General features: G+C 59.1%; 9 protein-coding genes across 9 annotated transcripts; 3 read left to right on the forward strand and 6 right to left on the reverse strand.

The window, feature by feature from the left end:
* Positions 1 to 1,488: 1,488 nt before the first annotated feature.
* On the reverse strand, positions 1,489 to 2,228 carry SPRG_07803 (hypothetical protein; the record flags this gene model as incomplete). The annotated part of the gene is made up of 2 exons (XM_012346796.1): positions 1,489 to 1,656; positions 1,704 to 2,228. 2 exons carry the CDS (start codon positions 2,226 to 2,228, stop codon positions 1,489 to 1,491), a joined length of 693 nt encoding a protein of 230 aa, XP_012202186.1.
* A 921-nt stretch (positions 2,229 to 3,149) lies between these two features.
* Positions 3,150 to 4,834, reverse strand: SPRG_07804 (hypothetical protein). The gene is made up of 6 exons (XM_012346797.1): positions 4,308 to 4,834; positions 4,144 to 4,256; positions 3,933 to 4,088; positions 3,764 to 3,875; positions 3,365 to 3,713; positions 3,150 to 3,317 (listed from the first exon to the last, which is right to left on the reverse strand). Exons 1-6 carry the CDS (start codon positions 4,811 to 4,813, stop codon positions 3,189 to 3,191), a joined length of 1,365 nt encoding a protein of 454 aa, XP_012202187.1. The 5' UTR covers positions 4,814 to 4,834; the 3' UTR covers positions 3,150 to 3,188.
* A 628-nt stretch (positions 4,835 to 5,462) lies between these two features.
* Positions 5,463 to 5,917, forward strand: SPRG_07805 (hypothetical protein; the record flags this gene model as incomplete). Its single annotated transcript, XM_012346798.1, has 2 exons — positions 5,463 to 5,816; positions 5,864 to 5,917. 2 exons carry the CDS (start codon positions 5,463 to 5,465, stop codon positions 5,915 to 5,917), a joined length of 408 nt encoding a protein of 135 aa, XP_012202188.1.
* A 796-nt stretch (positions 5,918 to 6,713) lies between these two features.
* Positions 6,714 to 8,273, reverse strand: SPRG_07806 (hypothetical protein). The gene is made up of 6 exons (XM_012346799.1): positions 8,240 to 8,273; positions 7,800 to 8,190; positions 7,577 to 7,752; positions 7,252 to 7,524; positions 6,875 to 7,199; positions 6,714 to 6,816 (listed from the first exon to the last, which is right to left on the reverse strand). The coding sequence occupies exons 1-6, from the start codon at positions 8,258 to 8,260 to the stop codon at positions 6,773 to 6,775; spliced, it is 1,230 nt and encodes a 409-aa protein (XP_012202189.1). The 5' UTR covers positions 8,261 to 8,273; the 3' UTR covers positions 6,714 to 6,772.
* Positions 8,274 to 8,573: 300 nt separating this feature from the next.
* On the reverse strand, positions 8,574 to 10,451 carry SPRG_07807 (hypothetical protein; the record flags this gene model as incomplete). Its single annotated transcript, XM_012346800.1, has 6 exons — positions 8,574 to 8,898; positions 8,946 to 9,119; positions 9,186 to 9,399; positions 9,460 to 9,621; positions 9,741 to 10,020; positions 10,074 to 10,451. 6 exons carry the CDS (start codon positions 10,449 to 10,451, stop codon positions 8,574 to 8,576), a joined length of 1,533 nt encoding a protein of 510 aa, XP_012202190.1.
* A 334-nt stretch (positions 10,452 to 10,785) lies between these two features.
* SPRG_07808 (hypothetical protein) lies at positions 10,786 to 12,273 on the forward strand. Its single transcript, XM_012346801.1, has 5 exons — positions 10,786 to 11,234; positions 11,284 to 11,444; positions 11,488 to 11,648; positions 11,714 to 11,915; positions 11,972 to 12,273. Exons 1-5 carry the CDS (start codon positions 10,831 to 10,833, stop codon positions 12,259 to 12,261), a joined length of 1,218 nt encoding a protein of 405 aa, XP_012202191.1. The 5' UTR covers positions 10,786 to 10,830; the 3' UTR covers positions 12,262 to 12,273.
* Positions 12,258 to 15,780, reverse strand: SPRG_07809 (hypothetical protein). The gene has a single exon (XM_012346802.1). The coding sequence runs from the start codon at positions 15,749 to 15,751 to the stop codon at positions 12,329 to 12,331; it is 3,423 nt and encodes a 1,140-aa protein (XP_012202192.1). The 5' UTR covers positions 15,752 to 15,780; the 3' UTR covers positions 12,258 to 12,328.
* A 4,500-nt stretch (positions 15,781 to 20,280) lies between these two features.
* On the forward strand, positions 20,281 to 23,420 carry SPRG_07811 (hypothetical protein). Its single transcript, XM_012346803.1, has 14 exons — positions 20,281 to 20,602; positions 20,647 to 20,867; positions 20,921 to 21,060; positions 21,104 to 21,571; positions 21,622 to 21,680; positions 21,723 to 21,930; positions 21,971 to 22,060; positions 22,110 to 22,166; positions 22,216 to 22,500; positions 22,546 to 22,658; positions 22,706 to 22,785; positions 22,832 to 22,987; positions 23,041 to 23,147; positions 23,196 to 23,420. Exons 1-14 carry the CDS (start codon positions 20,298 to 20,300, stop codon positions 23,319 to 23,321), a joined length of 2,415 nt encoding a protein of 804 aa, XP_012202193.1. The 5' UTR covers positions 20,281 to 20,297; the 3' UTR covers positions 23,322 to 23,420.
* Positions 23,369 to 24,564, reverse strand: SPRG_07812 (hypothetical protein; the record flags this gene model as incomplete). The annotated part of the gene is made up of 5 exons (XM_012346804.1): positions 23,369 to 23,527; positions 23,573 to 23,694; positions 23,750 to 23,935; positions 23,993 to 24,196; positions 24,247 to 24,564. 5 exons carry the CDS (start codon positions 24,562 to 24,564, stop codon positions 23,449 to 23,451), a joined length of 909 nt encoding a protein of 302 aa, XP_012202194.1. The 3' UTR covers positions 23,369 to 23,448.
* Between the last annotated feature and the right edge of the window lie 490 nt (positions 24,565 to 25,054).

Genomic DNA, 25,054 nt, shown 5'->3' on the forward strand with positions numbered 1-25,054 from the left:
GTGGCGCTGGACAGCGGCAGTGGTCCCGGGTCCCAACCCTAGCCCTTCCAACAACCCGTATCCTAGCCCGTCGCCGAGCCCGTATCCGGTTCCATCGCCCAGCGCGTCGCCGGATCACCCATCGCCCAAGCCGACACACGCGCCCAAGCCGACACACGCGCCCAAGCCGACGCACGCGCCCAAGCCGACGCACGCGCCCAAGCCGACGCACGCGCCCAAGCCGACGCACGCGCCCAAGCCGACGCACGCGTCCAAGCCGACGCACGCGCCCAAGCCAACGCACGCGCCCACGCCGACGATGCACCCGACGCCGGGTCCGTCTGGTGACAAGGTCGCCTTGTACGGGCAGTGCGGCGGGAAGGGCTACTCGGGTCCGACAGCGTGCGGTGCCGGCGCGCAGTGCGACGAACTGAATCCTCACTACTCTCAGTGTCGGCCCACGAGCGAGAAGGAGGGCACGGCGGCGGCGTACGGTCAATGCGGCGGCAAGTTTTACGCAGGTCCGACGCAGTGCGGCGACAGCTACGACTGCATGGAGCGCAATACATACTACTTTCAGTGCGTGCCGCACGCTTAGATTTGCGCTTAAATCTACATGTTGTCTAGTATCAACGTTTGAAAAATACATTTTACTCAAATTTTCGCGCTCGAAACTTTTGCTTTGCAAAAATATGAAGTTCTGATCACAACCAAATAAATACGCATGTACTTGGGCATCAACCGTGTTGGTGCCCGCCATGCCATTAGTGGGCGAGGCGGGTTGGCTCAATTGGTCTTCTCTTGTCCGACACTACCAATTCCAGAAATCTTCTAGATTTCGTCCGTTCGTGGAATTCCTTCCACTTCTTGGATACGACCCTTCCACGCGAAACACGGTTTTGTGAGGTTGATAAAGAAAAGATAGATGACTGTACCGTCCGTCCGTGCAGTTTTTAGGTGTTTCTTGCCTGCTTTATGTAGCCGCCTTCTAGCCACTCAGAATGCGATATCTTTAAATCGCGGCCAAGGTTTTGTGGCGTGTGCTACTGTAACTTGCTGTCGGAACCGTGACTTTCCGGCCATCGAGAGCCTTTGCCGACGGTCTGGGCACACTAGCCTGCGGCACGAGCCGATTCATGGCCCACACGTCCTAGCTAATGTCGCCGTCGACGCGCCAGCGGTGGCCGGTTTTCCTGTGCGTGGGGCCAGCGAAGCACGCTTGGTCAAACCTGTCGAGCTCGAGCAGTTTAGAGCGTGGCCGGGCAGAGCATCACGTGGTGGAGACAGGCGGCATACTTGGGCAAACCTCGTCATCGTCAGAAGCTACCTCGAAACATACTACTACATGTACAGCACCTGAACTCCACTGGGCCGCCCGGCATGCCGCTTATCCTTTTTGTGAGCGCGCGCAACCATCAGCATCCATCAACCGAGGCGTCGGCGGTCAACACGAGCGTGCTGCCATTCCGCAAGACTTTTATCACCGTCGTCTTCCATAGACATGCACGCTTATACAAGAAGGCAACTATCTTCGAGGCGGGCATACGCCATGACGGCGGCCGCCACATCACTGGCTTGCAGCAGCGCCACCATCGCCGCCGTGAAACCAAGCGTGGCGTCGAGGGCGCCGATGCGGTGGTCGTGGTCGTTTAGCATGAGCCGCAGCACCAACGGCACCTACGCAGTGGCGCGCAACCAGGATTCGATCCTGCACATTATTGTACCTGCAGCTCGCGCTGGACGAGGCGCTGGACAAGGGACTCGTTGCGGAGCGTGTGCGGAAACACGCGTGTGAGCGACGCGCGCGTGAGCCGGAGACTGACGTGGCCAACGCAGTGCACGACGTAGCCGTCGTCGACGCCGAGGCACTCCATGCGGTCGCAGGCCATGTCAAAGCCCTCGAACGTCGCAGCATACTGGCGCCACTGGTCAAAGTAGGCGGCCTGTCCGATACGCCCGTGGAACACAACCGACTCGTGCACGAGTCGAGAGAGCGCGTCGAGCGTCACCGCGTCGTTGCGACTAAGGCCAAAGCGGGCCACGCTAAAGTACTCGCGGGCGATGAGGAGGCTCGAAAAGTGGTCGAGTGGCCGGTGGATGCTGCTGGCGAGCGCGCGGTGCCGGCCCTCGAGGCGCAAGGTCTCGAGCGTGAGCTCTTGGACGCGGTCGGCGAGCGCAGTCGCTGCCGCAACCGACTTCGCGCGGTACCGCCGCTGGCTGTCCCGGCACTGCTCTTGGCGCGTGACCATGGCTTGCCCTCTCTTGGTGTTCATCGATTTGCTGGATGTGGAAATGGCTGCAGCTGTCAAGTGACTGATTTCCATCGCGTGGCGTGACATGTCGCCTGAACGAAATAGAATGGTCGCACGTCGCCACCACCCACCACGCGCGAACGGTTCCGGTTTAAGAGTGATCACGAGTGGTTGGTCGCCCCGTGATCGTGTCGTGCCGCCCGTTAATTTCCAGGAAGTAGGCGATTCGCTTTGGCCACGGACGTTTTGAAACGAAGCGGCAGTATGTATATCTGGGCGGACGAGGAGGATGACCTGCACGTGGGCTGACGCCACGCAAAGGTCGAGTGGGATGTGCTGCGCTACAGTGATCCCTTGCCACCCAAGCATGAAGAAATGCTACAGTGCGAACGAAGCTCGCAACAGAGGACTTGGGCTTTGTATACAGGCACGGTGCGTCCGTACCGTACCAAGTAGCGATCATGCAAGTTGATGTTCTGGGCTTGTGCTTGCTTTGCACGGATACCCACCAGAAAGATTACCAACTGGGATACGCAACGCTTGGATTGACTCATCGCACCAAGGGAATAAATATTTATTCCCTTGCATCGCACCTACCGATCGGCTGCCTCGACGTACTACATGATGATGATAGCCAGTGGCTACTCGATCTCGCAAACCCAGAACAACAGCACTGCCCACATTGAATGCAAGCCAACGAGATCCCACCGAGCACTGCTACGAATCAAGAAAGACGGATCTCGGCGTCGTCGCCACCCGTCAGCTGTGATCAACCTCCGTCAGCTGTGATCAACCTCCGTCAGCTGTGATCAACCTCCGTCAGTTGAGATCAACCTCCGTCAGCAGTGATCACCCCCGTCAGCAGTGATCACCAACCGTCAGCAGTGATCACCAACCGTCCACCGAGATTCCATCAGCGTAGAAACACAAGCGACTGTATTGAATATCGACTGCTTTTTAATCCCACGCCGAATCGCCGCCCATACCCACGTCCGTCGACGCTGCGAGCGTCGCGATGTCGAGAGGTGTCTTGGCCGCCTTGGACTTTTTCATCTGGACGACGCCCAGCGCACCACTTTCCTTGATCTATAGCAAGACACATCAATTTCCGATCGTGCAATCCTTTTCCGTACGAATTTGACGCGCTCCTTCTTCTTCTTGCCACGGACAGCCTTCTCGTCCACCACGGGCTTCTCCTCTGTCGGGCGCAAGTCTTCCTTGGCGACCTTGGCCGTGGCGGGCGCGTCCGCCTCGGCATTCTTCTTGGCCTTCTTCTCCTTCTTGGCCTTCTTGGCCGCGGGCTCGTCGTCAGCGGCCTCGGCGGGCAGCTCGTCCGACGCCGCCTTTGCTGACTTTTCAGCCTTCTCCGATTTTTTGGCCTTTTTATCTTTTTTGGCCTTTTTGTCCAATTTGGCCTTTTCATCGGCTTCGAGCTTGCGCTTCTTGCGCTCCTCCGGGTCGGGCTTGGGCGGCGCGACGTAGCTGTGATAGTGATCCATGAGATATAATTCAACACGGAGACGGCGTTGTACCCGTGGGTCCGCTTCTCAAGCACGCGGTGACCGTCGCGAATGATGAGTGTTTCAAAGAGACGCTTCATCTTGAAGTTGTACAACTTGTTCTTCTTGTCCGCAGCCTTCTTTCCTACCAAGGACAATAATATTGTGAGGATACATATAGCACTCGAGAATACAGTCGTACCCGCCTCGTCTTCGGTTGTGGCGGCTTCGGCGGCGACGCCACAGAGCGGGTTGCCCTTCAAGTTGAGCTGCTTGAGTTGCTTCAAGCTGCCGAGGTTCTCGAAGCCGTCCCACGTGTCGATCGCATTATGGCACGCATCGAGGATCTTGAGGTTGCCTACGGAGATGCTCCATAAGACAATGTGCTCAGTCAACACTTGTCCAAGCTGTACGGTTGTTGGCGAGCGTTGCGGGCAGGGCAGTGAGCTGGTTGTTGGAGATGCGCAGCTCCGAGAGGTCGGCGAGGACCGCCATGTCAGGCAGCGCCTTGAGCTTGTTGTGCGAGCTACAGAGGTACTATCAGTACACATAGATGCATGGCTACGATCTCACGCACATGGAAATCTTGACGAGGTTCTTGACTTTGCCGAGTGCCTTTTCGCTGATGTCGCCAATCCGGTTCTGGCTCACAATGAGCGACGTCAATTGCGGCATGGACGGCAGCCAATCGAGCGACGTGATCGAGTTCTTGGTGAGCACGAGCGCCTTGAGCTGCGTGCAGTGGCGGAGGCTCGCACCCGGGAGGCGCGAGAGCTTGTTGTCGCTGAGGTCGAGCGTTACGAGGGCCTTGCAGTGGCTCAAGTCACCGACGCCGCTGTCTGTGAGGAGGTTGGACGTGATCTTGAGCTGCGTCAGCGTCATCGCCATCGAGAAGCTAAAGCGCGTGAGCTTGTTGTGCGAGAGGTCGAGCTTCTTGGCCGTGAGGCCATCGCACGCGTGCGCGTCCATGGTCTCGACGCCGCGGTGCGTGAGGTCCAAGACCGGCTTGTCGCCAAGCACCTCGGCCACCTTGTTCTTGGTGAGCTTCTTGATCTTGGGCTTCTCCGTCGGCGGCGCGCTCATGCTGCTGCTTGTTTGGATCCGAGAAAGTGCAATCTCGGGCACCAATCGATGCGCCGGCTTGCCAATAAAACTTAACACCGAAATCGAACTTTATTGTGAACTTAACACAGAAAGAAACCTACCGGTACATCGAATTTTATGTTTCGAGGCCGCAACTTTCAACACAAAGGACACCCAGTCCCAAACGACCATTATTTCCAAATGCCCCATTGCCATCAAATTGATCACATGGGATCCGGCTATTGGAGGGGCCTCACACCAAGCGTACATCGTCATGCTCAAAATAAAGGGTCTCTCGCCTACATGACGGACTGCCCGTAGCATTGAGGCTAGTTTTGCATTAGTTGGATCCTGGCTAGGCACAGTTATGCACAGTTAGAAGGAAAGGAGTAGAGGACCTTGATAACGAGGAGCGTCGTTGCAGTGGGGCTCCTTGGTTTTGTGTCAAAACCAAGGAAGCCACAGCTTTGGACCGAATCTTTGGCAGGGTTTTCTTGAACCCGGTTGAGAGATGCATCGACGGGCCAATCAAATGCATTTTGTCCCACATTTCCACCAATCAAATGCGTGTATTCCTTTCACATGGGTTGCTGCTGTCATACGCTGCCACGGGTAATTGCTTTTGCGTCATTTTCCAAGACACCGCGCCATGCTCCGAAGGTTCTCCAAGCACAACGCGAGCGCGACCAGCCGCACGAGCGACAGCGACCGCTGGAAGCAGGACGCCGCCGACGACGAGCGCATTAGCACCGACTTTGTGCCCATGACCGACGACGAAGCCACTGCGATCGGCGACATCCCCGTCATGCAGCGCCAAGCGTCGTCCATGCCGATGCTCGAGCGTGAAGACTCGTCGGTTCCGTATTTGAACCGCCAAGCCTCGTCGTCGGTCGTCGCGCTAGACATGACGGAGCCTGCCCCGATGTACCGGCACTCGGAGCCCGCCTTTTCATCGATGAACGCCGCGCCCATTCCCCACTGGAGCCCTTCCGCTCGACCCAGAGTCGTGACGACAGGACCAGACCTTCTCGCTCTCAGTGCAGCTTTTAGCGAGCGCTCAAGAGCCCCGACTCGAGATTCCGAGGCGATGCTGACGTTGCATGAAGCATCCGGCAAGACCACTCGGCCCGGCGACCTCGTTATTCCATACAAACCACTGCGCAAGCGCATAGCTTAATTTCGTTTTATAAACTTAGACAACTCGATCGACCAGCCTGCGAACGATGTCGAGTCTTTCTGGAAGAGGGACTTCCAATATGTACTGTTCTGATTTTAGCCAATGACCACGTCGAAATCGAAGCCATTGGCCAATAGTCCACCAATGGCATCGACCCAAAGCAATCTTTGGTCTCGAAACGATCCCGACAGCGGAAACGGGCATGATGCACCGAGAAGCGAAAGTGCACTGCCGAGACAAGGACTGTGCCGCAGACAACGTGTCCATAAGTCCTCATGTACCTGGGAGGTCTACCCTGCATGAGCTCAACCGCGTGGCACCAGACACGAGTGCTTCCCAAGCGCCGTCGACGGCGCATCTCCGCCTGCCCGAGTCCACCATACTACAACGAGAGCGCAGCGCTGCTAGCGTTGTGACAGCGGACAGCTTCCTTTTACCACCATTGCCAATCCCGCGGGTGTTCACCACGGGACCCGAGTGCGTGGATTTCACTTCGACACGGAAGAAGCCACTCGAGCGTCCATCCGGAAGCGAACCACCGTCCACGGTATCGTCTGGGAGCCCCATTATCACATACCAGCCGCTGCGCCGCGCCACGACCCGCGAGCTAATTGAAGGCTTCATGTCATGACATTCTGCGTGATCAAGTCCCGGCTTACGACCAGAACAAACCTATTTACTCTGAGCGATTCCTCCTCGGGACCTCGTTTGCGAAACCAAGCACGTGCAGCATGTAGTGTATTTAAATGGTAGGAGGATTGTTAATGGATCGCAAGCGTCGATTACGGGGCAGTGCCATAGAACTTGAGTTGGCAGTCTTCGCCACCTACACCACACAACAACAAATGTCAATATGGTACGGGAAGGCGTCGGTGCTGATCTACCGCTCACGAACGCCGGCTTGTCGGCCGCGATCCACGCCACGTCGAGGGCCTTGCCCGTGTGGGCGGCGAGCGTGAAGAGAGGAATCGAGCTGCGCGCATCCCAGACCTTGACGGTGCCGTCGTAGCCGGACGACACAAACTGCGTCTCGGACGCCCACTCGACCGCGCTGACCCACATCTTGTGGGACTGGAACGTCTTCTGGACGAGCGTCGTGCCTGCCTTGGCCGCGCGCGGGTCCCAGAGTCGGATCGCGGTATCCGGGTGCGCCGTCAGGACCATGCCATCCTTGTTGACGCTCATGTCCGAGATGGTACTCGAGCCCGACTAGAGTCATCGTTTTCAGACTTATGAAAACTGCAAGAGGCACACAGCATACCATCGTCTGCTTGCACATTTGGAGCGAGAGATCCCAGAGCTTGATCGAACGGTCCATGGCCGCCGAGTACGCCGAGTGGGACTCTGTCGGGTGGAACGCGACGGCGACGACGCTCGCCGTGTGGCCCGGCAGCACGAGCGTCGCCTCGGCCGTCACTAGGCTCGTCTTGGTGCCCTTGGTCGTCTTCTGCTTCTTCGTGCTCTTGTCCGTCTCGGCCGCTTCCGCCGTCGCCGACCACACACGCACCGTGTTGTCCCACGACCCGGAGAGCACCTAAGGATGGCATTTTGAGATGAGCCTCGATCGCCTCGATGCTGCTGCCTACGAATTCAGCTTCGGCGTCAATCGCGACCGTGTCCACACTGTTGAGGTGGCCGGCGCCAACGCTGATTGCCGTGAGCGTCTTGCCCGAGAGCTTCCACGTCTTGAGCGTCTGGTCCTTGCTGCCCGTGACAATGAGGTCGCCGTGCATCGCCACCGTCTTGATCACGCTGTCATGCGCTACGTGCATGTCCATGAGCGTGCGCCTCCATGCAAATATTGCGTACCTTTGGCCTGAGCGACCGGGGCGCCCGCCAGCGTAAAGACGCGGAGCACGCCGTCGTAGCAACCGGTGACGACAAAGGCGCCGCTCGTGGCCACGGCGCTGATCCAGTCCGGGTGGTTCTGGCTCGACTTGGCCTCGGGCTCGAGGTGCGCCTCGACGTACTCGAGCTCGAGCACGGCTTCGTCGTTCAGGTTGTGCTGCACCACGTACTTTTCGAGCGACGTGCGCAGAAAGTTGTCGTCAATGAGAAAGTCAAACGGCTTGGGCTCGGCCGTGTTGAGGAGGTGGTTGACGACCTGCGAGAGGCCGGCGCGCGCGAGCTTGATGGGCACCGCGAACGGCGTCTCCGTCACGCGGATCTCCGGGTTCTTGGTCACAAACTTGACACGGATCTACGTGGCGAGCGCTCAGCGCGACCGGCGAGGCGGCGATCCGGCCTACCTGGGCGCCTTCGTCTTGCATCGGTGTATCCGCAGCAGCAAAATGGTTGGTGGAATTTTTCAAAGACCAATCATGTTGCACACGTGAATGGTGTATGGTACACTATTTGGGTATTTAAAACGGAATAGAATGCTGCATTCTGCGCCAGTAACGCTGAAATAGTGTGCATGATAAAAGTATCAAGTCGATGTTTGGCAACATATCGTGACAACGCCTCGTATACAATTGCACACACTGTCAATAAGTCCATGGACGACTCGCTTGCCGCTCCGTACTATAGTAATATGTATGCAGTTGTAGCATTCTTGTTTAGTTATAGTGTAGTAGAGGGTCGTCATTCGGACGCGTAGAGGGACACAATGTGCTTGTGAGCGATGAGAATCGACCGAGTCGGCGTCACCAGGATCGAGTCGCCATCGTACGCCATGCTGCCACGACTAAAGACTGCACCCGACTGTGTACAGTACAGTGTCAGTGCCTTCTCCAAGCAGACGGCAATGTAGCCGCCAGTGACAAATTCGGGGTTGAAGAGGCGCGTGGTCGGTGATGTCAAAAACGTCTGCACTGGCGCCTTGGGCTGCCGCGTGTCCATGAGGAAGAGCTGCCCGTCAAAGCCGGCGGTGAGGAGCTGCGTCGCTTGCTCGGGGTGCCACCGAACACTAGAACAACCATCGTTGAGTCCGATGCAAGAATTGCCTCGTGATACCAGTTGACGGACTGCGTGTGGAGCTCGGCCAAAGCGACCGGCGCAGCTGTAGGCGACCGTATATCGCGAATGTACACGGCGCGATCGTTGCCACAGGATGCAAAGACGTTGGGGTCGTGACGGCTAAATCGCGCGCACTTGACGACCCCTGCATGGTCCTGATACCTTGCTTCCCTAGAACAACAGGCAATGGCTCATGACAGACGTCGTTTTTAGCGACGTGGATTGGGTCCATCGTACATTTGTATGGCGCCCGCAGGCGTCAACCGACTCACAACGACCGATTGGTCTTTGGAGCTCGTGACGAGCCGCGCGTCGACATGGGCATGCGGCGCAAGGTCGAGGCTAAAGATGCCGCTGCCATGCAACGCGTTCGTGGCCGTGAGCTCCTTGGGGCAGCCGTCGTTGCTCTTCGCGGTGCGGAGGTCCCAGACCTTGACATACGCGTCGTTTGCTGCAGTCACAAGCAGAGAGGCCGACGCTGTCGCGAAGAGCCGAACACTAGAAACCCAACCTCCGTGCGCTCGGAACGACTGCAGCGGCGCGGGACCGGAGGCAACGACGTCGGCGCCGTACACAGACACGTACCCGAGGTGCCCTCCCGTTGCGAGAAGTCTGGCTGTGCTCATGTCCATTGCGTAAATCTTCTTGAGCTGCGCGTCCACTCGGTCGTGCTCTGTCGTCGTCTGAAAGACCATGGTTGATGACGCCGACGCATCACCGTGCCTCGGCGTGTTCGAGTTCGATGAAGTGGCCATCGAACACATGTACTTGTGCACGCTCGAGTCTTCGTACGTGGCCTCCGGCGACGGTGGCGGGGACGGCTCGGTGGGGACGCGCGCGGTGGTGACGCACCCGGCAGCGTGCGACGGCGCAGCGCGTACGATCGCGTCGGTAGCGCGGGGGTCGCCGGCGATCGCTTGCGCGTCGGCTTGGCTTGCACCGTGTTGGCGGCTTGGCGCAGGCTCGTCTTGGTCGAGGCGAGACCGAGCGTTGCGAGATACGCTGCATTTTGCTGCATCTTGCGCAGTCGCTGCTGCTCGTACTCGGACACGGCGCTGTGTTTCGTCGTCACCTGCGTCGTTCGCTGCTTTCACGGCGAGATCATCGAGAAGACATGCGTATTACCTGTGGAGCGTGATCCGAGGTTGCCGCCTCGTCGTCCTCGCTGTCGCTGTACTCGACCTCGTCGCTGTCGCCCGACATGGTCGAGCAGGCGGATGCTTCGGACGAAAAGTCACTGGAGAGCTCGGCAAGTTCTGTTTTTGACGCTGGCTTGGCCTTTGAAATGGACGATCGGCGCAATGCGAGCGGGCGCTTGGTGTTTGCTGTCACCTTGGCTCGGCCGACTCGTGGCGCTGACAAGAACGCTTTGGACGCAGCGCCGCTGGGTAGCTTTGCACGTGCTACAAGTGTAGCCGGCTTGGCCTTCGCAGCAGGCAAGGTGCGCAAGCGAATCGGAGGCTTGGCCCTGGCTGGCGCCACCAGGTCGCCGGTCGTGTTCATCTTGGTGGCCGTTCCAGGCAGAGAATAGTCTAAACACACCCCATTGCGCAGGTAAAAACCACATTAGTTCGCTGTCATAGAGGCGCAGAATGGCGTGTGTTTAGCCTTTGTGTTGGCCAATGAGCGCGGGTGGCTGCTCCAAGCATATTTTTAAAAGAATTTAAATTGTTTTCGCCGACGTCCAAGCTTGAAACCTATGACACATTCTTCACATCCATTAAAATGCCATTCGAACAACCGTTGTGTTCGAAGAACAGACCAAACAACTTGCCTTTTGTATACACTGGACGACACCCGATTTCAAATATATACTGCCACAGACAACTAAAGATCGACTAACTAAAACCCGTGCCATATCTTTCGCAGAGTCGATTTCAGCATGGGCCTCCGACGCTACCGCCGGACGTTGCAGGCCACGACGCTACTCGGCACCGTCGGCGGCGTCGTCGTCGCCTACTATGGCATCACGCTCAGCTCACTCGTGCAGGCAGCGGCGCCGGGCGGCGCAAGGCTTGCCGTCGCGGCCATCGCGCTCGCCACGATCGGATGTCTCTACGCCTGCGCGAGCATGCTTGGCTTTTGCGGCTCGACGGCCAAGCACGAGCGTGTCCGGTGCCTCATGATCTACTTCTACGCGACAATCGTTGTCAGCGTCTTGCTCGTCCTCTTCACGTACATGGCCCTCGCCGCGCCGTCGGCCATCGCCAACTGGCTACGACTGCACTGGTCGGTGCTCGGGCTCGAAGGCCACGCGTGCTGCCAAACGTACGACAGCGCCATCACGTACGCATCTCCATCGCAAGGCACCGACATCGACATCTCTCTGCGATAGATACCTCAGCCATCGGTTCACGACGCTCGGTGGGCTCGCCGTCGCCTCGATCGCGTGCATGTTCGCGTCGCTCTACTGCGTCATCAAGATCGTGACCGTGCCCACCGTCATGCGCGACATCCTCTCCGTGATCAACGTCATATTTGTGTTCCTCGGCCTTGGTAGATCCTCTCGCTCCTCCTTCTTCTAATCGATTCTGGATAGCAACCTTCGGCTACGGACTCTACATGATGGCCCACGATGCGCTCGACGCTGGCGAGGACTGGATCGCTTCCATCTTTACAGCCATCGGCGTGGCTGTGTTTGTACTCGCCACGCTCGGACTCGTCGGTGCCAAGGCCAAGAGCCGGTCGCTGCTCCTTGCTGTACGTACAAACTGCCATCCACTCGTCGTCGTCGTTGGGCTCACCATAGCATATGCAATATCTAGTACGCAGTCGGCGTCGTGCTCTGTCTTGTCGTGCTGCTAGCGAGCGCCATCTTTGCCTTTGTCGCCGCATCGCATCTCGCCACGTCGTATGAGCTCACCCACGACGCCGGTGACATTGCGTGCACGGCCCGGCTGTTTGGCTGCTCCAACTGCACGGGCGACGTCCAGTGCCTTGGAGCCCAGCGACGCAGCCCGACCTTGGGTACGATACAAATTCTCGATACGTTCGAGTCGACATGATTGTCGTCGTCGTCCTAGACGTGTGGCAGCCATGCAATGCGTCGAGCCCCGAGCCATGCCTGCACCTTGCGACTGTGCTCTTTCCAATGCCGTCGATGGCGTCGGTGCCGTCGCCGTTGTACAACCAAGTGGCGCCGTGTGGTCACTGCCCCGAGTGGCCAGCGGTCGAAGTCGCGTCCTACATGCAGCGGAGCCTCGACTTGGTCGGTATTCTCTGCTTGGTCAACTGGCTCTTCTTGGCCATTGCGCTCGTCGCAGCTCTCATCCTCCGCCGCAGCCTGCAAGGCTACCAGACAGAGTCCATCTAACAACAACATGGCAATATTGTGTATATGCTATGTTTTGATATAACCTACTTCCTAAACCTAAACCACTTTACGCAAGAAACTCGCACACGTACGGCGCGGCGAGGCTGCTGACGAGGCTCCGGCACGCGTCCAGCGACGCATGCGGCACGTCGACACCGTTGAGTCGCGCGAGTGACCACGTCGGAAGCACTTGGTGTGTGCTGTGCAGCAGCACGAGCTTGGCGTGGGTCGCGTCGTACTGAAACGAGTACTCGGTGAGCGACGTGAGCGTCAGCGTGCTGCGGTTGTCCAAGAGGGCAGGCACCGGCGCCTCGAGGCGCTCGAACGTCGGGCCGTCCAGCGCCGCGTCACGGGCGGCAAACGCGACCTGCGCCGAGTACCGGGCCGCGGCTTCGTTTTCGACCGCAAGCGCGAGGTCCTTGGCGAGGCTTTCGTTCGCGGCCTGGAGCGCCGACAGCTGCGCCGTCAGCGCCGCGACCTGCGCCGCCAAGTCGAGCTCGACACACGATTCGGGCGCGTGCGGCTCGTCGACGACCGGCTCGGCTTCGGGCTCGGACGACAGTTCGGGCTGCTCGACGTTGGTTTCGACCTCGGGTGCCTCGGGCAGCGTATTCGACTCGACGACTTCGGGGGCGTTCGCTTCCGGGTGCGTTGCTTCGGCCGAGACAGTGCGCTCGACAGCGACCGGTGGCACGACGACAGAGGCGACGATGGGCTCAACGGCCGCCTCGACGACCTCTTCCACAACAGAAACGACGACCGGCGCTTCGACAACGACAGGCGCTTCAATAACGACAGGCGCTTCGATAACGACCACGGCCTCTTCGACCGCCACCGGAGCCTCCACAATAGGGGCAACGGCGACAACCGGCTCGGGCGTCGCAACGACTGCGGGCACATCGACAACGACGGTGGGCTCGGGCGTGACCTCCTCGACACTGGGCGTCGGCTCGGGGGCACTCACGACAATGGGCGCCGAGCGGGGCACGACTGACGGAGCGGGCTCCGACTTGTGCAAAAACGCGCCGATCTTGCTCGGCGTCGGGGCCTTGGAAAGAAAAGCAGCGAGCTTGTTGGAACGAGGCTTGGGTTCGGCGACGACCGGCGTCACTTCAACGAGCACCGAGGCTTCTTCGACTGCCACCGGGGCTTCTTCGACTGCCACCGGGGTTGTCTCGATGACCGCCGGCGCTTCTTTAGCAACGACAGACGTCGCTTCGACAGTGACCGGGGCCGCTTCGACGGCCACCGGGGTCACAACCGCGGCGACGACCGGGGCCTCTTCAACAACGACCTGGTTTTCGGGGATTTCAGCCACCGGCACCGTCGTCTTGGTGACGACCGGGGCGACGGGGGTCTCGGCACTATGGACCACCGGAGCAGATTCTGGCACCGGAGCTACGACGTCGACGACCGCGGCGACGACTTGAACAACTTCGGGGGCGTCGACTTGGGCGGGCACGGCGTCGATGGCTTTGGCCACAACGTCATCGACCTTGTGAAGTTCTTCGACCATGGGGGTCACGGGCTCGATGGGAGCAGCGACTGCAGGCACCTCGGCGACGGCGGGAACGTCTTCAACGACCTGCGCAACGACGACTTCGGCAACCGTGACAACCGGAGTTTCGACCACCGTCGGCACGTCCGTCACGGGGGCGGGCACAGGCTCCTTGTGCAAGAACGCAGCGAGCTTGTTGGGCGTCGGGGCCTTCGAGAGGAAAGCCGTCAATCGCGACGCACTGGACGACGGCGCCACAGCTTCGGGCTCGACCACGATGGGCGCATCACGGGTCACCATAGGTTCGGGCTCGGTGGTGTCGTCGATCGCCGCCTTGACGTCCTCCACCGCCGCGACGACGTCGGCAATGACGACGGCAGGCGCCGCAACGGCCGGCGCTGCGGTCTCCGTTTCAACGTCGACGGCGTCGGCAGCAATTTCGACGTGTTGCGAAAGCATCGGTGCTTCGTCGACCGTTCCGATGGTCTGGGGCGCGGCGACAGCTTGGTCGACCGATGTGAGGGCGGCAACGACTGGTGCTGCCACGACGTCGACCACAGACTTGGCAACAGCTTCCGCAACGACTGGAGCCGACGCGACCGGGGTCGAGACTTCTTCCACAGCGGGCACCGGCACTTCTTCCACAGCGGGGGCAGCCACCTCTTCCACAGCGGGTGCGGCGACGACCTCGACAACGGGCGCAACGGCAACCTCGAAGGCGGCAACGGTGGCCTCGGCGACCGGCGCCGTCGGGGCTTCGACGGCGGGCGACGGAATCGAGCGAGCAATCTCGGGGACGTCTTCCTTGGCAGACGACACAGCTTGCGTGAAGCTCGGTACCTTGCTCACAGGCGCGGGACCGCTCGAGAGGAAGGCCGCCAACTTGTTGGTCGAGACAGGGGCAGGAGCTGCCAGCACGGGCGCCTCCACGGGAATCTCAATCGGCGCGTCGACCACGGCCAGCGTCAGCTCGTCGACTGGCGCAGGCGTCTCGGCCACTGCCTCAATCGCCGCCTCGGTCGTCGGCGCGGGGCCATGCGTCGCTGTGAGGTACGCAGCGAGCTTTCCCGTCGTGCGCAGCTTGCGGTGAAAAGGCGAGACGGGTTCGAGAGCCTCCGGCTCAGGCTTGGGCGACGTCGTCGAGCGGAGCTGGACCTTCTCTGTGAACCCCGACATGGCGATCGCTTCCTCGACCGGCTCCTGCGGCGCACGCACCGGCGTGATGTCATGAGGCGCCGGCGGTGGCGTCTGGCTCAGAAAAGACGAGAGGCGGTTCGTGGGCTTGGGCGCTTCAAGCACCGGCGCGACCGTCGTCTCGGCGACCGGCGGCGAGACCACGGTCGGTGTAGCGCTGGCGCTGCTCTCGGGCGTCGTGCTTGGGCGGTTGTCGTCCAGCGGCGTTTGCGCCGGGGACGGGTCCGAGACCACAGACGTCCGCACGTCCTTGACAGGTGTCTTGTGCGAAATGGCACTCAGAAACGACGAGAGGCGGCTCCCGCGCTTGGCACCGCCGCTCAGCGACGACTTGCGATCTTCGTCGTCCGTGGACGTCTTCTTGCCAAACATAGACGTGAGCTTCGAGACGCGGCTGGCCGCCTTCTCGGGCTCACGGCGCGCGCGCGGCGACGGGATGGGGATTTCGGCGCCGTTGCGGTACTTGTGGTACAGGACGCTGAGCGTCTTGAGGACCGCGGCGTCATCCTTCTCGTCGAGAAGCTGCGCCGACGTGAAGAGCTCGTTGACGCGGGCGTCGTCGCGCGCCCAGCGCAGGAAGAGCGAGATGCTCTCGAGTGCGTGGAACGTGCGGTGCTTCTCCAGCGGCCGGACCTTGATGACAGACGTGTTGGCGAGCGCGTTGGCGAGGAGGCAGAGCACGCGGCCGTCGCGGAGGTACAAGCAGAGGTTGTCAGCCGCGTCCGGCGTCGGCGCCTCGCTCGTCTCGCGCTCGATCCACGCCATCGCGCTGCCCACGTCCAGCACTGCCGGGGCCATCGTGTTGTTGTTACTGCGCCGGCGAAATATGCAAAGTCATGCCAGTCGACATGCCTCTGCGTCAGGATCCGGATATCAAGATATGTCGTCCGCCAATCACGACAGAGGACGAGGGGTGTCGCCACCGCCAGCTAAAAGCACGCAACTTGCCACGCAGAGGAGGAGCGGTGACGGCGTTGTCGGGGCCGCACAAGGCGGTGCTTCTGCTCGGTCGTCCCCAGCAGAAGATCGAGTATTGCACGAGGCTTGCAATCGTTTCTCAACGCAAGGCGCCGCGTCGTATATTTCCCGGAGTGTGCGTTGGATCGCCACCGTGCAACACCTCTACCAGCAGTACCAGAGTGAGTAGCGTAATAACCCGTGCTGACCTGGCGCTTGACACGACGTCGGGGATGCTTAGACGAGGACTGTGTTGCGAGTTCAAATTGATTGCATCGATGGAGGCATTCGAATTGTTGGACTTGGAGACAGCACGCTGTAATCTCGCGTCGGTGCACCGTCGCAGTCGACAGCCGACACGACCACACGCGCCGATGGCCATTACCGCAGCGCCAGTAATGCTGCACACAGACGCGCTCACACAAGTGTACAATGGTCACAGAGGCCGCACTCGTCGAGCTGGAGGCGAGCTGTCAAGGGTGGATGCTGGCAGCACGCAAAAGTCGCGTGCGTTTAGACCGACCATGGCGTGTCCAGCAACCGGATACGAGGGGCGTAGCATTTATGGCCAGTGCACGTGCGATCGTCAGGTTTCGACAGCCGAACGCTCTTGGCTGCTATCTGCCTCATGCTGCGCCCATCGCCTCTTCCAAAGCTCCTTGCAACTGCCCCGAGAATTTACATTGCATGCCATACAGTGCATGGCGTAGGCCTTGCGCTTGGGCCCACTCCCAGTTGTGCAGTTCGCCGCACACTAATTGCTAAAGAGCTCGCGGAAGCGCCAGCCGTCTGTCGGCAACCGCATGCGGGATCTTTCCTTGTTTCTTACCGCTCATCGCACGGAGCAATGCGTCTTCGGTCGTGGCTTGTTGGGCAAAAGGCCAATCCTGTTCGATTTGAACCCACAATGGCAACCCGACGTGCTACAAGCAGCGCAGGCCCCGCACTGCAATGGAAAGCGCGGTGCAAAGACGACACTACTGTACGAGTAGAAATAGCAATAGATAAGAGGCGACATAAGGGCGAGGATCGGCGGCTCAGCGGCAGCCGCGCCACGTCGTGTGCAGCATGTGTTCCTTGGCGTGCTCGTGGCGGAGCTCGGGGTCGTGGATCGCGTGGTGCTGCAGTGTGTGCGAGACGCCGGCGACGACCATCGTGGCCAGAACGCTCGGGCAGACGGTGTGGAGAACGCACTGCGCGACGGCGGACATGGGCATCTTGGAAAGCGACGAAAAGGCAAAGTGACGAAAAGGCAAAGTGAGGTGCGGTATCATTCTTACAGCTAGCAATACGTCGAGGACGCTTCTATGACCAAAAGCGTGTGGCCATGCGAGGAGCACAAGGCCGCGCCCGTAGCATGTAGAATTGGGTGCGCGCCATCTGCAACGTCAACGATCCGAACCAGATACGCGAAGCCATGACCAGCTTCAACTTGGCTCCAAGATCTGAACATGGAATCTCGCTCGTCCAACCAGACGCGCCTCAAACGATGCAGCACGTCGATTCTCGCTGGATGAGGACGGTTTGTAGGGTAGTGAAGGTGCGTACCAACAACAAGGCGCTCGCGGCCAAATGGCAGAAAACGTTGTAAAAATCAAATAAATTAGCAAAACCTCATCAATCGTCGGGCACTGCTACAGTACTGTTGGCTACCGGCAGCCCCGCCACGTGGTGTGGTGCGTGTGTTCCTTGAGAGCTTGGGCGCGCTTGGCGGCGTCCTCCGCGCTGTGGTTGTTGGCATTGGTATTGTCGCCCGGTGCGTGCACGGCAGCGGCGACGGTATTTACGACAAGAGACGTCAGCGCAGTCGGGCACACAGTGTGCAAGAGGCACTGGGCGGCAGGTTGCAGCGGCATCGTCGTGGTCGTCGTCGGGCGAGTTGCGAAGTGGCTGCAAGATACGCTTGGGCGCATTTTCGTATTTTTATTTTGCTACACGCAAATAAAAATCGTATCTGTGGATACAAATGTCAAGTGGTGTGAATCCGTCATGTCCGCGGGAATGTTATTGCGGCTCGCGAGCGGCTACTTTGACGTCGTCTGGTCGGTTCGATATTTACACACCTTGAAGGTGCCGCAGGTGCGTGGGGTACTTCAAGGCGCGTCGTAGACTTGGATCTCTACACGAGCGCGTCAAGAACCAACCTCGCTGCACGCGCCAACGAACGATCAACGCCAACGAGTACATGGTGTGGTGAAGTACTTGGTGCAATGCAAGTCGTATGACTACCAGCGTAGTACATCTGCGTAGTCGGTTGAGGACGACAGTGGCGCTCCGTTGAAGCTCTACGCTTGTGCAAAGATCCATGCATCAATCATCCATGACGACGAGCAAAAGGGCTTGGTTGATGGCACCGGTATGGGTGACGAGCGATGGACCAAGCAAGCAGCATGCACGTGCACGAATGGCCACGCTAAGTAGACAGTACAGGCGCGCATGGCAGGAGACAGGATACTCGTACGACGCTTCCTTCACATCAACCAACGAGCCGCCTCCATGGAGTCAAAGTTCATGCCGTCGTCGATAGTAGGTAGGTACTTCACAGTGCACAAGGTATTTTCATGTGCGAGTATTATAATAGACAATAGATTAGATAAAGAATACGCGGAAACGTGCGTGGGGCAATTTAGCGGCATCCGCGCCACGTTGTGTGGGCCGTGTGCTCGCGCAGGTGCTCTTGCGTGGCCTTGGAGAGCGGCTTGTCACCGTCCGAGGCCGGGTGCAAGCTGCTCGAGACGCTGGCGATGACGAGCGACGTGACGACGCTGGGGCAGACCGTATGGAGGAGACATTGGGCGGCCGTTGTCAGAGGCATCGTGCTGGGTGTTGAATGGCGAGAACGATTGAAAATGAACTGCACCGACGGTCTCAAGATCCCTGTGATGTGGCGCAGTCGGAAGTTTCGCGACATATGATTGGCAGGTCCAAAAAACCTCGTAGCCAATCCGACGTCGGCAACGAGGTGGCATCACCGCCTGTCGCGTGTGGCCACATCGGCGACGCGGCTTTGTGCGGGCAAGGTCGCGTTTGATTGGTCGAGCGGTGAATGAAATTGCAATGACGTGGCCACGTCAGGTGGTCGGAAACTGCGCAGCGCTTGCAAATATGAGCACCAACGTATCGCACGTGGCGTGCCCCTGTGCTCGAATGCATGGTGCTGCGAGATCCAGGCGCTTGTGGCATGTATGGGTCATGTGACCACTGAGATTTGCTTGGGACCTCCGTGAATAATGTTTCCAAATTTCTATGGTTTGCAGTTTTCGCAGAAACTTTGGAGGAAATGCAAAGTATACTTATACTCGTCTGGCGTCGACAGAAGATCGTGCGTTTGAATTCTGTGTACGCTCCCGTAAGCTTCTCGCTTCGTGGATGTGGCGGGATGTGCCGAACGCAGGACAAAAGCAACGCTGTCCTACTGGTGTCCATGCAAGGCGGGAATTGACACGGAGGTGCCAGATGGAGCCACATCACAGCGCATTTGACGATGGTCCATCACTTTTCAACTCGAATTCGAATGCACAATGCCTCTCTTGTCGACGGCGGCGCAGTGTCTCGTGCAGACGCTTGGGCCGATTGCCGTGACGGTTGCCACCATCTCGTCGCTCTCCCCACTCGTACAACCAGGGCCACATGCGTCCGACGACGACAAAGCCAAAGCGCTAAAGCTACAAGAGCAGATGAGTAAGACGACGTGGCGGGGCTGCCGCTAACCATGCTGCAACGCAATATGGCCCTTTGTATTTAATGTCATGTATATCGATGTATGCCGTTTCGTCGAGGCTCCACGTTTTTGGCGCTATGCAAGGAATGGATAGAGGTTAAAGGGAGGCAACGGCGCAATGGCAGCAAACGTGTTGCCACCGACTTCAACTTGAAGGGGCCTCGCATTTCCCGCCAAAATATCCACCGCAAACCCAGGTTGAACTCCGAGCGAACCGTGAGCTCGTGATGCCGCCAAGTAGACCGCCTCTGCAATCGCGTGGCAGAAAAGACTGTCGACGGCTACGCATCGTCGACACACCACACGAGGAGTCTATCAGCGCGATGCCAAACGACCTGCGCGACATGCATCCCTGCCAATTTGCCGGTCGCGGCGACACCGGTGAGCACACCAAGCTTGCATTGACCAAGGCAGCTGTATCCGACGGCATCGGCTCGGCCAACATGGCAACGCAGGGCCACAACTATGACTACCCTATTACTTGTCAGTGCCATGCACTTGGTGTTGCCACGTATTGATCGACCCTAGCGGCAACCCATGCCGATCAGTCGTCCTTTCTGAAAGCTCGAACAAACGATGTGATTGGTGCAAACGCTATTTTTCTAGCCAATCGCAGCGCTCGTGTGCACTTCGCGTCTTTTCCAGCCAAATCGGTATCTTCTCGCCATGCAGCAGTTCCAGGCGCTCGAGGCGCTGCGCAACTCGGTGCACGCGCTACTGCGTCAAATCGACGCCCACGAGAGCGACAACAACAACAGCAACAGCAGCCATGCACCGGACGCCTGTGCCGGCGACGTCTGCGCGGCCATCGAAGCGTGCTTGCACCATGGCCTCAAGCGCGTGTCGGCCACCGAGACGGTCTCGCTCTGGGGGCTTATCCAGTGGACCAACATCGCCCAGCAAAAGCGGCATCGCGCATGGCTCGCCGCACAATCCAAGTCGCCAACCGCAGCGGCGGCGGATGACGACTGGTAACTGGACCTTATATCTCGTCGTTTTGATCGATGCGGCGCAGGTACAATGACATGTTCAAGGACGAGCTTCAAGGCATCACATCGCTGGCCGACGACAACCAGCGGCTGGAGCTTAGCGTCTCGGAGAGCCCGATGACACCGGGCTTGAATGCGTCGATCCGCACCGCCAACTCGCTCTTGCACGTCAAAACACCGATCGGACGCGTGCGCGCCTGGATCCGCCAGTGCTGCAACACGCACATCCTCAGCGCGTGCTTGGCAGGTTTGTCGTTATCCTCTTTTTTTGCATGCTTTTCGACTGGACATGATGCCTAGGGCTCATGCACCCGCTCAACCATGCAACGCTGCAGACGTACTTTGAACCATCGGCGCTTTGCCTCAACGAAGACGCGCGCGAGATCTTTGTTGGTCTGACATCGACATTGGATCGACTCACGTTTGGTTTTGCGCTCAATGTACAGCGCGCATACGTAGCATACTTCCTGACCACGCATGTAGAATGGACCGGCGGAAGAGATTACGAAGCGGCAGGCATTGGCGCGACCCGTGGCAGCGCCTGCCGCCGCCGCGCCCGCCAACCACAATGTCTTGCAAGTCCTCGACACGAAGGCGCAGCAACTCTACGAGCTGCTGCGGCATACACTGCCTCCGATTTTGAGCCCCCGCGCGCTGGACGAGGTCGGCATGACCAACGAGACACATCGCCTCTTTGGTGTCCCGCTTGCGTCCCTGCTTCTGGACGCTCGGACGTGTGCCATTGCGTCCATCGACCCGCTCCTCGGTGTGCCCAACCTCGTCGAAGGGTGTTGCCGCTTGATTGACGCGGCCACGGCGGTTGGCACGCCTGGATTGTTTGCGGCCAAGATCAACGCCACGCGCTTCGCCCAGCTGACGCAGCAAGTCCAAGCGGTTGGCTGCTTGAGTATCTGGAGCAGCGTGCACCATGGTATCATCCTTCTCATCAAGGTCTATCCTATTATCGCTCGTTGGATACCACACACTCACAACCGCGGTAGTTTATGAGGGACTTGCCCGACCCGATCATTCCCGCGCCCCTCTACGGCCGGTTCCGTCGGTACGCTCCGTGCCATGTACTTGGCCTCATAGAAGATGGTAGCATTCACGACTTGGAGGGACGCCATGTCCAAGTCCTCGCCCTCACGCAGCTCGTGGGCGAGCTGCACTGGAGCGTCAAACCGCTTCTCGTGCGGCTCTGCGCGACGATCGACCGCGTCTTGCGGCTCTCAAACGACACGACCGTCGACCGCATCGCCGATGTCTTTGTCCGCGTCCTGTTCCCGCGGTCCGCACCAGCTGCCGACGAGGTCATCAAGCTTTAAAGGCGTGGGCATGACGCTGGCGTAGGCGGCGCTGACCCAGCTCGTGACCGTCCTGTTTCTAAACGCCGACACCATTTTGGCAGAAACCCGTGGCACGCTCTCGGACCGTCGCCATGTAGGGTCCCTTTCTGTCGCCGACACACCTCACGTGCGGATGGGCCTAGTACGTCATGACCAAGCTCGAGCGCCTCGCAGCGATTCCCCGCGACCGTCAAAACGATGTCCTGTTACCCTACCCCTACCCGAAAAACGGATTGAACTCCATCGTAGGTCCGCACGTCGCCCGAATGGATGCAGTTCCAAGAGGCGTATGGCCTCGCGGCCGAGAGCGACGACACGCTGCGTGCGTCACTCCGTGGCGGCGGCCGCCTCGTGGTGCAGTGCATGCTGCACTTTCTCGCCGAGCATCAGGAAATTGCGCAGCAGATCATTGCGCAGCGGTCGTCCTGTGCCGTGGACGCCAAGCACTACCCCGTGCGCAGCTCGAGCGTCTACCTTGTGCGGATGCTGGTCGAGATCCTGGGCCTCGACGGCACCCCAAGCGCCCTCGACGTCGTACGTTTGCAACGTTCAAATGGCCAAACGACACGTGCGATGTAGGTGGATCTGGACACGCGCACGTGGCTAGCGCGCTGCGACGGCGTCAACGACGGGCCGTTAATGCCGCTGCCAACGCACGCCGGTGTCGCGATTGTCCAGCGCGGCCTCTGGGCGTACTATCGACTGCGATATGAAATGGTTTATAGACCATGTGGACTAGGTTGTTTGACGACGCCAAGGCGTTTGAGCGGCTCTTTGGCTTGAGTTTCCTGCTCTTTGATCGCAACTGGACGCGGTCGGGTACGTGCATCGCGGACATAATTGGATACAATATCGTCTTGTGCAGGCGCGACGTGCATGGACTTTAACACGATCTTGGCCGAGACCCAGTGTCAGATACAATCGCTCTTGCGCGACGAGCCAGAGACCATCTCGGACCTCTGGCAGCGCTGGTCGGACCGCATTTCGCAGCAGTATTTGCAGCCCGCGACCCAAGCCCCCCGTACGTCGATCGATCTTGCATCAACAACAACTCGAGGGCACAACGGGATGTAGGCGCACTGGCGCACATGCGATCGTACATCGTGGTGTGGGAAGGCGGCGTGACGGTGCGTGCGTCACCCACAACCCAGGGCGAAGCGCTCGGCGCCCGAAACAAAGGGGTATGTCTACGCCTACGTGAGCGATGCATTTATTGCCTCACTATCTAGGACCGCATCGAAACCGTTCTCAAGGCGGGCGACTGGCTCAAGATCCGCGATGCACCGGGTGTGCACGACTCGGGCTGGGTGCGTCGGCGAACGGCCAATGTGACGCTGCTCGAGCTCGTTGCGTAACCTCGACGCCTTGGCACTGCATTGGGCTTGCATGATCCGTCCTCGTTGTTCATGTCGTTGGTTGTTTCTTAAACAAATGGTATACTTCTATATTGCACAGTCTATCGCACAAGGCGGTCGTCGATGATTAGCCCACTTGCTGGAGCCAGATGCGCGTCTTGTACACGCCAAAGAGGTCGCGCACGAGCTCGCGAAAGTCGATGCGTCTACACATGAAATGACAATATTGTTCATCACCATGAAGCGCATACCGTTGGGCTTGAAAGAAGAAGGTGAGTTTGTGTCGGTCAAACTGGAATTCCGCGTCGAGAACGACCATGGGCAGGAAGCGCTGGCGCACCTTGGCCCGACACACGTCGAGCACGACGGCTTCCTCCGCCAGCGTACGCGGTGGTGAACGCAAGCACATGACGTTGTGTGACGACGACCTTGAGCGCGAGCTGGTCCAGCTCGGTGGCCACAACGCCTCGCAGGATGCGCTTGGGTGGCATCGACAAATGCTGCGGCTCCAAGAGAGATGTGCTTTGCATGATCGCCTGGTTGGCCCACAAGTGGTCGAGGGTCTCGCCAGCGCAGACGACAACACCGACGTCGTATCCTCGGTCGGCCTCGACCTACGCGTCGCCGGTGAGAAAACATGTTGATCTGCGTCAATATGTACAACATAGTACCTTGACGTACTCGCCAAGTGCAAAGTGAGCGTAGCCCACGAAAATGCTGCGCCGACCACGCTTGAACTCGACCTCGTAGTAGATAACGCAGTGCATGGAGCTAGGCACTGCATATGCCTGCGTGGGCAGATCGTGGTGGTGGTAGTACGTCGGCGTGTAGCTCAGTGGCGCGGTCGAGGCACTGTAAGAGGCTTGCAGCGGGCGCTATGCATGACTGCATGAGCGTTGGAGCAAAGACGAGACAGGCAGACTACGCTCGCTACTTGTGCCTCGGGTGGCACGAAGCTCGGCGCAAGCGCGCGCAGGGTCGGCGCCACGGCCAAGTCGCGGCTACCGGCTGGCTCTTCCGGCGATCGCGTCCAAATGGCGTCGTCGCGCTGGTTGTCGCCACTGCTGCTGTTGCTGTCGGTCGAGCTCTTCCGGCCCTTCCATGTCTCGAGCTTGCTCTGCGCACGTCGTGGCGCCTGGAAGCTGGTGAGGCTCGCGAACGCGCTCAGGTCGAGGTCATCGAGACTCGTCTGGTTGCTCTCGTCGTCGGCCGTCGCCGGCGGTAACGTCCATCGCGCGAGCATCGCGTTGGAATCTTTTTTGGATATCCGACTGCTGCTTGACGCTGGCCACGCGCGGATACAAATATCAAGTCATTGCTCTGTAGCGGTTTCACATTGTATCACTTGGTATTTGTATATGTGGCGCAGACACCGTTATATTATTAAATCGGTGCCGTTTCATCGTAATTCGTGCCATGAATTGGGCAACGTCGGTACGATTTACGCCCCTTATCCGGAATTATTAAGCAAAGACAGCGACGTGAGCTAGGCCAAGGTGACCAAGGATACGAGTCGTGTGGAGTTGATATGCAAGTGTCAAGCGTTTCTAGGCGAGGCAGTGCAAGCAAGTTACGTGCGATGTAACATTTTAATCTCGTCGGCTCGAATTCCCACAACAGCCGGCTACAGGAAGCTATAGCTGGAAGCGACGGGTATACTAGTACGCCTGCGCGTAGCTGCCTGCGTTCAGCGATCTCACCGGCCAAAAGAATATGACGATGTATAGTATATC

This window comes from Saprolegnia parasitica (genome assembly GCF_000151545.1).
Source record: "Saprolegnia parasitica CBS 223.65 unplaced genomic scaffold supercont2.31, whole genome shotgun sequence".
NCBI classification, from domain to species: domain Eukaryota; phylum Oomycota; class Saprolegniomycetes; order Saprolegniales; family Saprolegniaceae; genus Saprolegnia; species Saprolegnia parasitica.